Source organism: Labrus bergylta, chromosome 4 (genome assembly GCF_963930695.1).
Source record: "Labrus bergylta chromosome 4, fLabBer1.1, whole genome shotgun sequence".
NCBI lineage: Eukaryota > Metazoa > Chordata > Actinopteri > Labriformes > Labridae > Labrus > Labrus bergylta.
Genome location: NC_089198.1, coordinates 31,817,030 through 31,834,270, shown reverse-complemented (window position 1 = coordinate 31,834,270; position 17,241 = coordinate 31,817,030). Strand labels below are relative to the sequence as shown.

The following is a 17,241-nucleotide window of genomic DNA, read 5'->3' as shown; positions in this document are numbered from 1 at the left end:
GTGTAAATAGATGCATCAACTATTCACCAAAAAATCACAGGACTTGAGATTGAGTGATGTCCAACATCCTCTACTTAGTTCACTAGGAGAATACCTTTTTTTTTAAGTAAAAAAAGGGAAACATGTCTTACCTGTTGGTCGAGGTCACATGGATGAAGCCATCGTGAGAGACAAACAGAAGGGAAGGGAGGGAGAATAAAAATATAACGTTCAGTCATACAGAACAGGCTTTCCATCAGTAAGCACAATAATCCAACATTGACCCCTCACTATGTGTCAGCGTTAGAACGTGTTAAGAGGAAAGTGAAATCAGGACTGTGCTTCAGAACCTGCTGCAGGATCTCTTAAAGCTACAGGACATTTTTAAAGATGTGTTATTATTAATTCTAAAGAGCTGACACTGTGCAAGTGAACCCAACTATGTTCGAGTTATAATCTATATTAACTGGTCAACAACACGTGTCAGCTTTTAGAGTTAAGAAAGGGCTGAGGAGAAGCAGAGAGAGAATCACACTGGAGGAGAAGCGTCTTTCAGCAGACTGCGGGATGTAGCAAGACAGATCACTCAGGATTGATACCCGTTATTGTCAGGAGGAAGGAAGCAGTAAAACGGAGGTCATGTCAGGGTTTTCCCCAGTGTCCGAGAGGTCAGACAGGCCAAAGGGCGGCTGTACATGTTGGTTACACTCATGGGGTTGGTCAGAAATTATATTAAGACGTGGACATTGGTGACTTTAGAGCTTTCATTCTTTTCTAATAACTGGGGGAAATCCTGATTTTTTTAACGTGGTGTGTTATGTTTTAATGTAGGAGAACAAACTCCACAAGCAGATTGTAACTAAGATTATGAAAAAAAAGGAACAAAAACAGATTCATTAAACGATTAACTGCACTGGATCGTTGCATTGCAGAATAAAGATCACAAGAGGTTAAAATAAATCATACCAGAGAAGAAAGTGAATTATTCAGTACTGTACAGCAGAAGCTGTAGGTAGTGATGGTGATTTACTGAAATGATCAAATTCAATAACTAGATAGAGAAGACAAAATATTAACATATCCTTCTTCCTGCATATCCCTTTATATCCCATTTTTCAAGCCCATCACCGTTTCAGCAGATGGCTGTTCAGTCTGGTCAGTGGTGATTTTTTTTAATGAAAAATGTTCCCCCGCTTTCTTTTACTAGTCAAACATATCGCTCACCGTAAATATTCAAATGTATAAAAGGCAGTTTTTATCAGATTGTTCTCTTTATATGTGTGTTTTAAAACACAACACGGTCTAGCCCCCCCTCCTTACATTACAGAACTTTTAACCCCTTATGCTCTAAGTCGAGATCTTAGATCATCAAGAGCACCTTTATGAGTCGTTCCTAGATCTAGGCTGGTTACCAAGGGCGACCAGCCCCTAACCTCTGGAACTCCCTACCCGAAGAAATTAGGCCGGCAAACTCTGTTCCTATTTTTAAATCCTTGCCCAAAACACATTTTTATAGGAAGGCCTTTTTAACGATTGATTAGTAATTCATGTCCTGCTTTAATTAATTTTATCAATTTTTATTCATAATTTGTTCATAATTTGTTTTATAATTTATTTTGTGAAGCACTTTTAATGTATATTTGATTTTGTTTGATTGAATGCATTCTGTAAAGCACTTTGTAAATAAGTGTTATATAAATAAAGTTATTATTATTATTGTTTATAATCTAGTCGGATATCCTCCCCTACAGCTGCCCTTTCAGCCATTAAAATGAATTATGTATGAAATAGAAATAGTTCATCTTGATGTTTGTGTAGGCATGAGTAATGATTTAAGTTGGTTTTATGACTAGCTGAAACTCCTCACAGGAGCTTTGATTGTGAATAAAAGTATTTCTGTGTCTCTTCATTATAAACAGCCGCAATCCAAACCAAATAGAGATATAATTAAAAGTAAACCCCGCAAACTGGATAGCTGAAGGTTGTGCCTAACTAACGTAAATGATGTTGAACACGTTGGTAAAACAATTCCTAATATCTTGTCCTGATGACAAATTGTGATTTTAACATTTCTACCACTTTAAGGCATTAACGAAGAAGCTTTTTGCGATGCAAGGACCCAGGTTATGTTTGTGTTTCTACAGACAGAGGAGATGTCAGGAGGTTACACAGAAACCGACAATCAGACGGACATTAGACAGTGGAGCAAGCATAGTCACCGGCATTATCAGCAGCTCAAGTCATTAAGTTGTTATGATCATGATAACGCACACACAGAGGCAGGCAGAGGGAAATCAAATCAGACAACTTGCAGTTTTGTTAATATAGGGCCCGAGCAGCACAGTTTCTCCCATATTCTGATTTACTGATATGATCTGGCACAAATACAGATGTGTGTGTAGCTTTATTATTAGAATACATATATTTAAAATGATGCATTAATCTGTCGGGCCCTGCTTATCACAAATACATAAAAGTACAGGATCAAGCACCAAGCAGGCCTGGTGCTCAATCAACAGACAGAGAGCCATGCATACAGGAAGACAAACAGAAGCTACTGCCTGCTTTCCTAACCTACAATCACTGTACTCAAATTAGCCCCATGTTATTAATAATCTCCCCTGTAGTTCACCAACCTTCCAGTGGGGGGAGCTGTGGCGACGAGGACTCCTGGTGCTCTGAGAGTGCAGGGAGAGAGGGAGGGGCTGCGGGGGTGATGGAGGGAGGGGGAGTGACTGTCGCTGAACTAGCTGGCGTGGCTACATTTTGGAGGGGGGTGTCCTTGGGTGGAGTGGGAGTGGCTTCATTCTTAAAGGGGGAAGCTGAGGGACTAAGGGGCATGGCTGACATGGCAGTGGATGCGGTGGGAATGTTTCCCATTGAGGCTGCTGCTGTACTTACGACTGGAGCAGCTATGTCCATACAGGGCGTGGCCATAGAGGCCATGAGAGAGGCCGAGGGGACAAAAGGTTTGGCATCAGCGTTGAGAGCTGATCCGATCGCCGTTTTTGGAGGGTGCTTGTCTGAAGCAGCCGAGGGCGATGTGACGGTGGACAGAGCATAAGTGGAAAGAGGGTCTGGAGTGATCTTGGAAGGACTTAAAGCAGAACTGACTTGTGAAGCAGGGGAGGTGCTTTCTGCTGGGGTGGTTTTTGTTAAGGGAGCAGTAGCAAGGGAGGGGGTGATTGGGGTGGTGGTCTGGGAGTTGGAAGTGGAGCCTGGAGGAGTCTGGAGGACCGAGTCCAGAAAAGAGAAGGTCTGGGAGACTGGGCTCAGATTGTCTCCTGTCATAATCGCTAGGCTACTACTACTAGCATCTCCAGCCAAACCGCCCTTGGTGGTGGCAGCGCTAGCAGCTACGCTAACATTGTGTTCAGGTTTAGCGGTGGAAACGTTCTCCTCTTTTGCTTTTTGACCGTCTTTAGCTGATATGGGGAAATCGTCTACACACATTGGCTCATATGAGCGTGGTGGGGAATCTGCTACGAGGCTAGCGTGGGAACTGTTGGTAAAACTTGTGGGTATTTGTGTATGGGCGGAAACAGGGCGAGGGCTGAGGTTTGGAGTTTTGGAGTCAGAAGGACCAGAGTTGGCGGTTGTCGCCCAGTCAGGAGCGACTGAAGCAAGGGTTGGAGAGACGGGTTGCTGAGGCGCACCCCACTCCTCTGGAAGTCTGGCCCGACTCTTAGTCTTCTTGCCTTTTACTCTCCCCCCTCCTCCACTCTCTCTGATCTCCCTCTCCCAGTTCTCATCCTCGTCCTCCTCTGCCTCCTTATCCTGCGTCCCATGCTTATCTGACCGGTCGACCTTATTCTCCTGGCTATCCGAGAAGCTGGAGACCTCGCTGTGGCTCTTCCTCTTCTTCTTCTTCCGTCTCTGCTGCTGTTTGCCAGCCTCGCCCCCTGGCCCCACTCGCTCGGGGCTGAGGGGTTCAGAGGTAGAGGAAGCGGTACTGCTGTCGTCCATTGAGCCGCCGGAAGAAAGGGCGGGAGCTGCCGAGGGGGGAAGGGCTTTATAAGAGGAGGAACCGATCACATACTTTGTCAGAGAGTCACCTGCCAAAAAGCCATCAGATTCAGGTTACCATAGGCTGTTTTCAGACTTAAAGCCTAAAATGTTCACTATTGAAGTGAATGAGTGTAATGATAGTAATGAGGTGGTATTTTTGAAGAAGGGGAGCTTATGATCCGTCAAATAACTTGTTTTTTTAATCACAGTGATTTTAGGAATAGACCTGTTGCATGATCAGTTTTGTCTTCTGATAAAAGTCAGCTAAATTCATGATTTTTTACACATTTCTTATTTAAAGGTATTTTAAAAAGGTAAAGATAAGAGGAGACTGGAGACTTCTTGACATCGTGTTAGAATTTGTAAAGAGTCAGGCCGTGATCAAGACTTGATCCAGTCTCTTGAATTGCTTGCTCATTTAAAGATGGGTGGATGAAAGGTTGAGATGTCCTTATCTTAAAGTGGTTCATAAATCATGAATGTTGTGTATATGCTGCATAACAGCATGTCCTGACAGCATGCGACACAAGCGAGCGTCAGCCTCAATATCTGCTTGATTACATTGTTTCAAATGTCCTAACAGCTATCTTTTCTGTACACATGGAAGAGGAATGAGGGATCTCGACAAGGTGCCAGGAGTGTCCTTCACTGATTGATTCATTTGATTTTTTTTTCCCTTTTCAATGGAGGTTGTTAGCTTGTTCTGCTAAGTTAAGATAGCAGTGCACTTATAATATCCATGAATAAAACGTTGTGCTTTGACTTGTCTTAACACAATGTCATTGAAGCTCCTCCAAGGAAACAAAGAAGGAAGCTCTTGTGCTTCTGTCACTACACAAACGGAGGTCAGTGCTCTCAGAGGAGGACCTTGGACGTTCAGAATATAATGCAGAGGACTCCTTCGCATAGGCAGGATCCAAAGAAAGTACTGGAGCACATGGATCACTTAGGGCACATTTATATCGGTGCAAAGGAGAAACGTTTCAACACAGAGCGTCAAAACTGAATTTTTCACCGTTAAAGGCTGAATGTGCGACATTTTACACATAAATGTAGCAGAAATCAAGTTTATCCTCTGAAATACACAAACATAAAGAACAGGTGTATTTCGGTAAAAGGGGTTAACTTGTGGAATACTTATGACATGGAATTAAGAATGTGTAGTTCACTTTTTTAAATTTTTGTTTAACAAATATAAAAGGTCGATTTGATTATTTTTTTGTGAGTGTGACTTCTGGTTTCTTTTTTGTTTGTTTCATTTGTTTTGTTTTGAAAGAAAGTTTTGGAACACATTTTGTTCTGATATGTTTTATTGTAACCAAACTAGTAGTGTCTTAGATAATAAGATTTGTAACAAGGGTAGGTGTAATAAGCTAAAGCTTCAGCCTACACCTTTTCGGTCAAAATGTTTTTGTTTTTTCTTGTGACCGAAACAAATTATTACTACTACTAAAATAACTCTGAGTCAGGACTGACTACAATGAGTCCTGCTGTCTGTGATTTTGTCCATGTCATATCTAGAGCGTGTTTACATGGACAAGACGGCCGGCTGACTCCTCCCCTCGTGTATAAAAGTTGTTTAATTGAGGGACTAGAGAAAAGAAGAATAACATACTGTACTCGCTGCTTAACTGTGTTTCTAGATCACGCTCATTTCAGGTAAATTTACATGCAGTGTGAAGATATGAGCATAATAAAGATCACTAGCATTAGCATGCTAACACAACAATGCAGCACGAGTTGTTTTGGTTTCATGCTGGTGCTCAAGGGCGACATCTGCTGGATCAAAAAGTTGCATATTCTTCCTTTAATGTGTCATTACAGTACTAACAGATGTGGAAGTTAAACAGAATATTCATAACATTTGTGTTTTTTTTTACTTTGGCGCCACATGTGGACAAATTGGTTCCTCTTTTCTCTTTGCTAATATTGTTCTGCACATGTGTAGGTAGTGTCTGAACAGTCAAATATATGACTAATTATTATAATTATGTTTGATTTTGTAAATGTAAAATAAAGGCTGTTTCTGCAGCTTGCTGCTCTTACGTCCTACTCTGTGACAGCAATGTTAAAAACATGACAGCATGGAAATAGTTGCTCTTCCCCTTGACGGTCCTGTTTGCTTTTGTAGCTCATTGAAAAGCATCACTTTCAACCTTAATCTGTTTTATTACCAGACTCCTCACAAGGGGGATTCAAGTACACATTTTCCTCTTACTGTTTTTTTTTTTTTTTTGCCATAGTAACCATAGTAACCAAAGTCTGATAGCTTTAAGGCTCCTCTTAGCACCAGCATCTTAACATTTCTTCATAAAAAAAAACAAAATTGTATGTGATGGTGCCTGCTTTTATAAACTCCTAAAAACCTAATCCGATACAGACTAATCAAAGGTTCAGCCAGGACCACCAGTCCATATGACTGAGTCTACTAAATGACTGAATATGTACAGGTGCAGAGTGAGCGCACATTAAGGGATCAGGAATGGGGATCAGGAGAGAAGAATAAACTGTGATATCTGTGCTCAGTTGTGTCACATTTACAGATTCAATTTACAGTTCTGTAGGATCGAAGCTGACTGTGATTCTACTTCTACATTTCTATCTTTAGAAACAGCCTAACGCTGTTCATCATCCTCATTTGGTTATTGCTGATTTAACCAACATGAGTCTTTATTAAAACTGTAACAATGGGAGAGAATATCAACTGTCTTGTCTTGTCACAATGGAGCCTGGAATTGACGGCATTTCAAGACGCCATTTTTCAGTCAAAAAATAATAATAGTGTGTTTGTCTCTCAATATCATCATCATCATCATCATCATATGGGGGCAGATATGGTCTTCTGAATGAAGCAAACTCAACACAGCAACAAAACACATTGGAGGCAGTACAGCTCAACACGAGTAATGAACTGAGTCACACAGAGGTGAGGCATGCATGACTTTAAAATGTATGCATGCATGACTTTGAAATCATGGTTAATGAATGAATCATTGTCAGACATGCAGAGCTCTTATAATGACCCACAGTAAGTGCAAACATGTCACAGGATAACGAGACAATAACAAACATTGCACATGCAAGTTTCAGCAGACACCAAAAAGAAACTCGGCTTGCATGATCCCTTCATCTTTCTGCTCCCACTTCTACAGTCTCTTGTTTGAGGATGAAGTCATCATGTTTGGAGTTAGGAGTTATTTCTCTGAAGCCATTTTTATTATTCTTGAAGAGCACTTCATCAGGTCTGAGAATGTGAGGCAGAAAGATGAACAAATGGATTCGACCGGACAGACAAGAGGGATAGATCGTATAAAACTGTATAACCTATAGAGCCCTCTCTTAGTCTGCTCATCATGCCCTCTCACCTTTCTTCTTCTCCTACCTCCTCTCTCTCCATATTACATCAAAGGGTGTCATTGTGAATCCAGAAAAAGGTGCATTTCCTTTCGTAATCTGGCATCTCTCCCTGTACTTCTAAAGTGATTGAAGTTGCTATTTTTTTCCTTTAGGCCAGGATGCTTCCCTGGCTATAAACAGCCCTGGATATGGGTCATTATCATCCATATTGAATGTGCTTATTTAACTCAATAAGGTATTTAATGGGAGTACCTCTTAATCTGGAGTCAGGCAAACTGCCAGGGGAGACATTAATGTTGGAGTGCTGGCTGCCTCAAACACATCATCGCCTGTGCAAAAAGTGCAGTGTGAGAGTTAATCCAAAATGTTGTGCATAATGATTTAATCTCCCTGAAACCAACTGGCACCTGCACAGGACAGAAGTACAAGAGTGTAGAGGCATCTCAAGTCCAAGCACAGAAAAGCAGTTTGAGAAGAGGAAGGACATCGAGATGGTTGGTAAATGTCTGTGTCGTGCAGAAGTCGTGTAGCTCCAGAAATATGATTTGGCCTCGGCTGTAAGTTTTGCTCATGAGTTCAAATGCACCAGGGTAACAAAAATGGTGAATTACAAAATGTAGGGCTGGTTAGAATAACGATTCATCAATTCAATATTGATTCAGGGAGATCCTGAGATCGATTTTTGTTGTTGTTGTTGTTGTAATGACACCCCTCTCCACTGGGGGCACTGTGAATTCAGGTCAGGCACAAATGTGCACTTTAGATCACACTGTGCTTTAATGTTTTATTCTTTGTTTATTGAATTATAATGCAACGATAAAATACATTTTTGAGTCAGTTTCTTCTTAACCTCTACAAACAATGCAAACGTAATTATTTAACAAATATCAGAAGGTACTGTGAGTAGTTATCTGGGTATTTCTCTCATCTATGAGTCATATTGAATCTATATAGAAGCATCAATATCGAATCATATCGTGACCTAAATACCGCTAATCAAAATCAAATCAAGTTGTGAGGTCGGGGACAATACTCAGCTCTGTAATACTGATACTTTATGAAGCAGGTCACTGATGGTTCCTGAGCTGATCATAATCTTACTGTTAAATAAAAACCTCTGATTCTTCCTTTAACCTGAAACATAAAACAATTTAGCTAAAAGAGCCCACACGGGTTGTAGAGAGACACGATCAAAGGTCTTTAAGGTCCTTTTGATACCAGATTGTTTAATTCTAAATGTTGCCATCAGTGGTGTAAAGGTCAGCTCACTTTAGGTTACCAAACACATGAGCAACAAACTTCTGTAATATCATGGTTCTTTGTGACTGGATGTAACAGACCGTCTTTAAGGATGTCTGGTTTAATGCATGATGGCGTCTGTCAGACACTTGATGTTATTATCAACCTCCATCAGTCTGGATTTGAAATGCAGAGGTATCTGAGAAGTTTGCTTTTTGAGAAACTCAACACTTGTTACTTGTGTGATTTGTGACTAATAAGCTACAGCGGCATTGATCTATTTATATATATATATATATATATATATTTTTTTATAAACTCACAGTAATCATTTTCTCTAATGAGCACACATTTAAAAGACGCCACATCTCATGAGCCGATCCATTTAGAGAGGTCTGTAGTTAAACAGGCTGCAGTGCTAAGGGGCCACTTTTTATATAACATTTGACCAACAAAGTAAGGATTTGTAAAAGTTAGATCAGAGATTGAACTTCCCTTATCTGAGGCTTATGTTTAACTCTGCATTGTTGTCATCCTCGTTATGTAACCGGACGGCCACAATCACTGGATGTCTGCAGGTACTTTGTATGAGAGAGCGGTTAGCTAACCACAACATTTATAAATAGCAGCATGTGGTTACATCACTCCAGTCTCTTCCCTGAGAAATGTGATGGGCGGCAGGAATTTCAACAAAAACAACGACTATGACTTTTCATTTGAAACCCTGAAACAGCAGTTAATGACTGCGTTTAATGTCCACCCATTATTTGTGATATCTGACAGTTTTACCTGAACTCATCGCTGCTTTCTAGAGACTTTTCATTTGTGTGGACATTGACTGAATAGTAAACATGCATGTTTCATAACATTCAGCATGTACCGCTGGTTGTCTTTAAGCTTATGTGTCTATCTTTAGAACATCAACACAAACAGCAGTGAGCAGAGATAAAAATAAAATCCTGAATAAAAAGCCTTCTAAATGATTAATAGGTCCTGCGGTAGTGAAACTCAGACACTGAGTCATTTGAAAAGTTCACAGTGCTTCGCGATACAATCTTCATTTTTCTCAGGTGAAGCTTTTGTGCTGGATGGAGCGACAGCCTGACAGAAAGTCAGTCTGTTTTTAGACAATGAAATACAAATGTCTCTGTTACAGAATCTCAAATGCAGCTTTTAGGCTCAAAATAAAGGATGGCATCATGTTGGTGTTGGTATGTGTTTGTTGAGAAAATCCTCCCGTGGATTTGTGTTTTTGTTTCTCAGCAACGTCCAGCTGTTTTTCACTGAAGCAGCTTCTGATTTTAACAGAAACTTATTATGATGGGAGGAAACTCCATGTCTTCAAACTGCTCATGCCCCATGTGTCTGTTATCCTCTTAATCAATTATAAAAACAACATAGTTCAGGGTCCACAGAGGCAACCAGCGGCATGAGAGCGCTGCTCTAACTAGTTCACCTTGAGTGCAAACAACTAGAAGATAGCGCCCTCTGCTGCTGAAAGAAGGTTCAGTGTGATTCAGGCTTTAACTCTTCCCCTGTCTCCAGCCGACCCCTTGTGCCCTGCTACAGAACCCATGGCCCCTTTCTTTATTTAGGGAATAGTAAAGGTAGCATAATATTTGAGAGTTTATTAAATTAAATCAAACTAATGACTGTAATTGAGCTGTTACTTTGGGACAGAGTTTGAGCTCCAATGCTCTTCATAACCTCGGTACATATTTCTATCATCAGGCACCAGAATAACTGTAAGGGTTCTTTAGCTGGTCCAAAATACTTCATAACATGACTAGAAATAAGACAAGCCATCATACCACTCCTTTATTAGCATCCCTGCACTGGCTCCATTCCATGCCGTATTAACCTTTTGAGAACATTACACTCTGAGAAACACAGGCCTGCTCGTGGTACCCACGGCCTCTAAATGTACTATGGGAGGTAGAGCCTTCAGTTATCAGGCCTGCTCGTGGTACCTACGGCCTCTAAATGTACTATGGGAGGTAGAGCCTTCAGTTATCAGGCCTGCTCGTGGTACCCACGGTCTCTAAATGTACTATGGGAGGTAGAGCCTTCAGTTATCAGGCCTGCTCGTGGTACCCACGGTCTCTAAATGTACTATGGGAGGTAGAGCCTTCAGTTATCAGGCCTGCTCGTGGTACCCACGGTCTCTAAATGTACTATGGGAGGTAGAGCCTTCAGTTATCAGGCCTGCTCGTGGTACCCACGGTCTCTAAATGTACTATGGGAGGTAGAGCCTTCAGTTATCAGGCCCTTTCCCCTTTGTAATCATCTACCAGTCAGGGTCTGGGAAGGCAGACACACTTCCTCTCTCTTTTTAAAATAGGCTTTAAACCTTACTTTTTGATAAAGGTTAGGGCTGTGTCAGGCTTGGATCAGCCCCTTGTTATGCTGCTATAGGCCTCAGGACTCAGTGGAGCATAGAGCTCAGTGAGCTCCTCTCTCTCTCTCTCTCTCTCTCTCTCTCTCTCTCTCTCTCTCTCTATCTGTTTCTGTATGAATTCAAGTCTATTACTGCACGTCACTAACTTGAAGTCTTCTTGTACCATTTAAGTTGCTAACCATATATCTCTCCGGTCGTCCCTGAGCTCCCTTGTCTAGTAGGTTGCTCTGTATCATGGCTGCAGACGGCCTGCAGCTTTGGACCCGCCAGACTCAAACTGTTATATTCATTAATATAAGTCTTACATCCATGATTTTTTTGTAATAGTTTAATGTTAAAGTTAGACTGATCTGTCGAGTATTATACTTTGCTACTCCAGCTGATACCACACATTCTCTCAGCTTTATCATTTTACATTGTAGCCATAAATCTGTTTTATTCGTTCCTCTTTTAATTGCTGTTGTTTTTTCTGTTTATTTGTTTGTTTCGTCTCTCTTTCTCCAAGCCCAACACATGAGTCCGGTTCTGCTCAAGGTTTCTTGCCCCTGTTACTTTGCTGAATGTCTTAGTGCTCATGGTGGGTCAATGATGGTTTCTATAAATAATTTAATAAAGAGTAAGGTCTTCTACCTGCTCTTTTTGTTTCTTGAGACAACTGGAGATAACTTCCTACTCTCTCCTTAGTCTCCACCCTCCCCTGCTGCCCCCGCTGACAGTAACACATGCATCCAACCCTCGCTCTGATACCTGTGGAGTGATCCATAGAGAGGATTCCTTGGCCACCAGAGGAAAACAGATCACTGGTTTTAAAGGGGCTGCTTCCACCGGTGTTACTGGTGTTTTTGTTTTCCATACCGAACAGGCCGGAACTCTTCTGGGTATCCATGGCTGAACCCATCCCAGTCTGGCCGAGAGTGGAGCCCATAGAGGTCTGGAATGGTGGCAGTCCGGTCCCCATGGTCCCTCCCATCCCAGACTGAGAGAAGCCTGATAAGACACAGAACAGAGAGACCTTGAAATCAGACAGCCGGACAAATGTACACACTGCTGCTATACAGCAAATACACAGGCAGGTGTGAGAATTGTGAAAAGACAAGATAACCTTTGTTTACAGATAACCTTCAATACATTATATGTGCCACCATGCTAAAGAGTCAAACTGTGGACTTCAGTATTTAGAAATATAACAAGCTTGGTGGGAAACAATCAGAATACCTCTTCATTGGTATAAACATGGGCGACACCTGTGTGACCAACTCACATATCTTTGAGTGTCACCCCTGGCTATCTAAGATTAAACATTGAATTTAAGAAGCAAAAAAAGACAGCTGTATTTTTTTAATAACCATTCTAATCGGGCTCACTTACATTAGCTCAACAGGGAGGCTAAAAGCACAGAATCCAAAAGATCTGTTGGACTCGCCCTTTGCACAGGAAATGTTAGCATAAACGGAGATTGCGTTAGCCTTCTGTCTCAGTCGACTGTATGAAACTCACTTTTTTTTTTTTGCCTGCTCACTAGGTTAGCGTAAAGCGCCTTTTCATTCTGGATAGTTTACAGCACATTACAGTTTGATGTGTAATGTGCTAATTTTCCTCCTCAATATTCTTTTTTTTAATGTGCAAAAAATATCTAACACTTGAAACTTATATACTTAGCCATATATTTAATTAGGCCAAAAACGAATATGAACTGTTTTAATTTAAAACGAGTACTTCCTCTATTAAACTGTCACCACCTTTCCTAGATCTACCTGAGCACCGAGTTATACAATCTAAAAACATCTATGCCTTATCAACACATTTTATTATGATTTAATTATGACCAAGCTTTTCACATTCACCACACGGGGAACACAGAAGGTGAAAAAAAGTGAGGAGGACCTAGAAATGAGTCGGGCATGCTGCTGTCTTTTGCCTTGTTCTGGCTCCACTGATCTGTCTTCCCTCCCATCATGGGACCTGAGAAAGAGGGGGGGGGGGGGGGGGGGGGGAGGAGAGACAACCAGGAAGAAAGAAAGACAGACAGAGAAAGGAGAGAAAGAAAGAAAGGAGAGGAGAGGAGTGACCAAAGGAGAAAAATGGGAGAGTCAACAAGATAGTGTGAGCAGAGAGCCTGTGAGCAAGTCAAACTGAGTGTGAGCAGAAAGAAAATCTGCAGAGAATAAGAACAGATTGAAGGAGCCAGGTGGAAATGTTAAGGGGCAAAACAAAATGAAACTTTGAAAATATTCAACTGGATACGGCAAGAACTACTGAGTCATGTTACATTCAGAGTGAGTGTGTGGGAAGTTAAAGACAAAAAGAACTGTGAGTCCACAGGACATTGTGGACAACTAGCCAATGTTGTAAATGATGAAATGAATGAAGGCTGAATTTATCTTAGCTGCTTCAGTTTTAGATTTCATATTAATCCAAATGTTGTAAGCAACACCTTTGCGTTTTATGAACATGACCTGAGAAGACAAACAGACTAAAATAATGTAAGACTGTTGCTCCTTTTGGCTTCTACAAATTAAAATGTAATCCAACGTCATTCAAACTAAGCTAATGCGTCCCTCCGCGCTTACCTGACAGATAGTCAGAGCTGAAGGCCGACTGTCCTGGTGGGTCCTGGCGTCCCCCTGATGACATCATTGATGACATCATTCCTTGACCTACAGGAGACAAGACAAAGAGCATAATCACCATAGAGTCTCTTAAATAAAGATTGAAACCCTCCCAGGCCCCCGTCAATGACCTGCTTATTCCTGACAAACACACATACAGTAGAGCATCCTGCAGGCCTTCTTTAAGAGCGGCACCATCAAGTGAGGCTGACTGAACACTGCACCTGAGTGTCTGTCTGTCAGTCTGCGCTGTCATCAAACAGTCAACCTCTCCAGACTGAGAGTGTGTGAGTCGTGGATTTCTTTTGACACTGACGAAAAGCAGACATGACAAGCTTCTGCAGAAACAGTCACCAGGGTTACACGAGGAAAAAGGACACAAGCATTTGTGGTTCACTAGACCAGAGGGTTCAGAAACTGTTCAGCTCATGACCCCCAAATTAAGGGTGCCAGAGACTGGGGCCCCCCATTGTCTCTGGAGGTGGTTAATATATGTACGTAACATCAAAGAATACAACAGCCTAAAAAATATATATCATTATTTTATAAATGGATTAATTGTTATAAAGACTAGAAGCAGAATACAAAACATTTACATGTAGACATTTTAGCAAGAATGAGTCTTAAATTAGGAGCAACAAGGTACGGGTTCAAATCCGACCTGTAACTCCTATAACCGCATGTCATTCCCTACTCTCTCCATCCCTGACGTCCAACTCTATCCACTGTCCCATCTCTACAATAAAGGCAGTAAAAAGCCCCGCCCCCAAAAAGTAAATCTTAAATAGAAAAATAGGAACGTCCATCGGTCAAAGAAGTGCTGACATCATAAACACTTCACTAACAGATAAGGACCCAAGTTTGTCAAAAAAAATGTGGCAAAAGAAAAATCATAAAATGTGTTTTTAAAATGTTTTTAGACACGTTTATTGTTGCCGTGGAAACAATAAGACATAAGGAAGCATGAACTGCTGCCGTACTGATGCTGTATGTGCTGCTGTGATAAAAACGTATACTTGGATGCATTCACTGGTCTGTTTCGCCCGTTTGTCCTCTTGATGACGGTCAAATCAGAGTTTGTTTTCATCGGGGGTGGGGGGGGGGAGTAGCAGAGAGAATCACTCCCATGATTCCCCACCGGCCTCAACGTCATCTTTAGGTAGTGTTTTGATTGAGAGCCCCCTGGTGGTGGAATTGAAATACTTTGTGTTTAAGTATGGCTCTTAGAGGCAGCTCATCTGTCAGATGTATAATGGAGTATAAGTATTATAATTCTAGATAGAAGTTCATGTAATATTAAATGTAAATCATGTACAAAGTTCTTCTTGGATTACTTATGAGTTCACCTTAAACAAACAAGCATGAGCTGCTAAAAAAGTACAGTATAATAAAGTGTGTCTCTGTCCGTGGTCCTGAAATTTTCAGGAACAAGTATAATGAAGCCTTTATCAAATCATTTCTTTTGACCAGTGCAACATGGTGGTTTAGACTCGAGCTAAAAAACATGATTCATCAAATATTTTCAGGGGAAATGAGGACACACATTTTTGGTGCAGTGCCAATATCAGTGAAGTGGTGGGTATCATGAATAATTAAGACGAGTGCATCAACAGTGAGTTTAGCCACACTCAGTGTAGTCGGAGTGTCTCTGTGGGAGCAAGTGTTTCTTTATTGCTGTTTTCCATTTTTGGGTCTATAAAGTAAAACATCAGTGAACTGCTGATACACACACACACACACACACACACACACACACACACACACACACACACACACACACACACACACACACACACACACACACACACACACACACACACACACACACACACACACACACACACACACACAGCAGACACAACAACTGCAGAGTCATGGCAGACACAAAGCCTCATGAGTCCTTCTGTCTCTTTTCAGTTTTCCTTCTCCTCCAGCTTTGGTATCAGGCCGGCCAGGTGAACAAAAAACCTGTTCAGAACAGCCACAAAACTTTAGAATAAGTTTAATATGCTAATGCTAAGCTAGCATTACACTACACAAATAATCGATCACCACGAGCCTCTCTATCCCTTTTTGTTATATTTCACAGACAGCAGGTGAAAAATTAAACTTCCTTTAAAAACAAAGACAAACAAACAAATAATAAAATACCACACGCACGCTCTTACAGGATTTGGTTCAACCGTCCAGACACTTACACACAAACACACAAAACCACACAGACTCTGCGTGCAAGGACAGTCAGACCCCAGACAGTCCTCTGAGGGCAGCAGTCACCATCCAGCCCTGAAGGTCAAACATTCACTTCCCCCCCCCCCCCCAACAGGATTTTAATGCATTAATGCATCACTGGACTGGAAGCACTTTACAAAACAACAACCAGGAGAAACAAGCAGGGCGCCACTTAAAAAAAAGGGTTTCATGGTGTCGTTTAAAGAAATAGTTTGATGTGCTCACTTTCGTTTAAGGCCTGGACAAATTGTACTCTTTTATCTCTCACTGCAACGTTTGGTTAGACGCAGCTTCTATTTTCTTCTTGTTTAATCATCTTAAACTGGGATAAAAGGAAAGGAGTATGGATGATCAATAAATACTAACCTTCAGACCTGGTCTGAGTGAGCTCTCTTTGAAAGAGTGAAACGTTAAAGGAGCAGTATGTAACTCTGACATCTAGTGTTTAAAATGGGTACTGCAAATTCTAAACACTGGAGGGAGTGGTCTCCACCCGCCCCCTCCTCCTGAGCCCTGAGTAAACTCGCTTTTAACAGCCTTTCTTATCCTGAGGTGGTTTTGAGCATTGGTTGTGCACGTCCTCAGAAATGACCGCTACACGTCGGCGAGATCCAGTATGCACATAACCGCTAGGAGCAGTATAGAGTTGTATGGTGATGAGACCGAAAATGACATCATCAGAGACACCAGAGAGCCATTACAACAATGGCGGGAAGTTATGAAGAAAAGTTAACGAATCAAGTCAGCAACTACCCCGCACTATGATGTGTCATCACCATTGAATAGCGACAAACACGGCAACATGCTCCCTCTGGAAGAATCCTCCAGTAACACTCGCTGTACATTGGCAAGTAGGTGAACATTTACGCTCAAGACGCAGCAGGTTGTCTATGCATACATGTGGATCAAAAGCAAGTAGGCTTTATTTGAGCCTTTAGAGTCGATGTGCACGCAGGTTGCCATGTCGCGGACACTGAAGCTTCAGGGTTTATCCAGCTCTGTACCGATCTTGAAACCTTTTCTGTCTAACCTCTCTCCACTTTCAAAACCATCTCCGATATTTAAACTACATTTATTATTATAACATCTAAACACACCTTTTTAGAGTCTGATTCTACCTGTCCGACATCAGAAACAGAATCAGAATCAGAATCGGGGTTTATTGAGAAGTACATTTACACATACAAAGAATTTGTCTTGGTGTATTGGTGCTAAACAATTAACAAGGAAATAAAGCAGAACTAGCAACAACTTAAATAATACAGTGTTAAGAAGTTATTACAATACATAAAATATAATAAAAAAAATAAATAAAAAAAAATTAAAAATTAAAATGTATAAAAGGTGCAATATAGGAGCCGTGCAGTGGATTATGACATTCTTTGACACAAGGCTAAACTAAGCCCTACAGTTAGCCTG

At 41.3% G+C, this 17,241-nt stretch overlaps 1 protein-coding gene across 7 annotated transcripts in view; it reads right to left on the bottom strand.

Moving 5' to 3' along the window:
- Window positions 1-17,241, bottom strand: part of map4l (microtubule associated protein 4 like) — a 103,121-nt gene that overhangs the window by 53,179 nt on the left and 32,701 nt on the right. For 3 of the 7 annotated variants that reach the window (XM_065954368.1, XM_065954370.1, XM_065954371.1), the window contains exons 3-6: window positions 13,552-13,638; window positions 12,866-12,943; window positions 11,729-11,968; window positions 2,616-4,034 (exon numbers count right to left, since the gene is read on the bottom strand). In XM_065954368.1, coding sequence (XP_065810440.1) covers window positions 2,616-4,034; window positions 11,729-11,968; window positions 12,866-12,943; window positions 13,552-13,638 — 1,824 coding nt within the window. The remainder of the gene's footprint in view (window positions 1-2,615; window positions 4,035-11,728; window positions 11,969-12,865; window positions 12,944-13,551; window positions 13,639-17,241) is intronic. The other 4 variants (XM_065954369.1, XM_020630486.3, XM_065954372.1 and 1 more) reach the window with 4 other exon arrangements.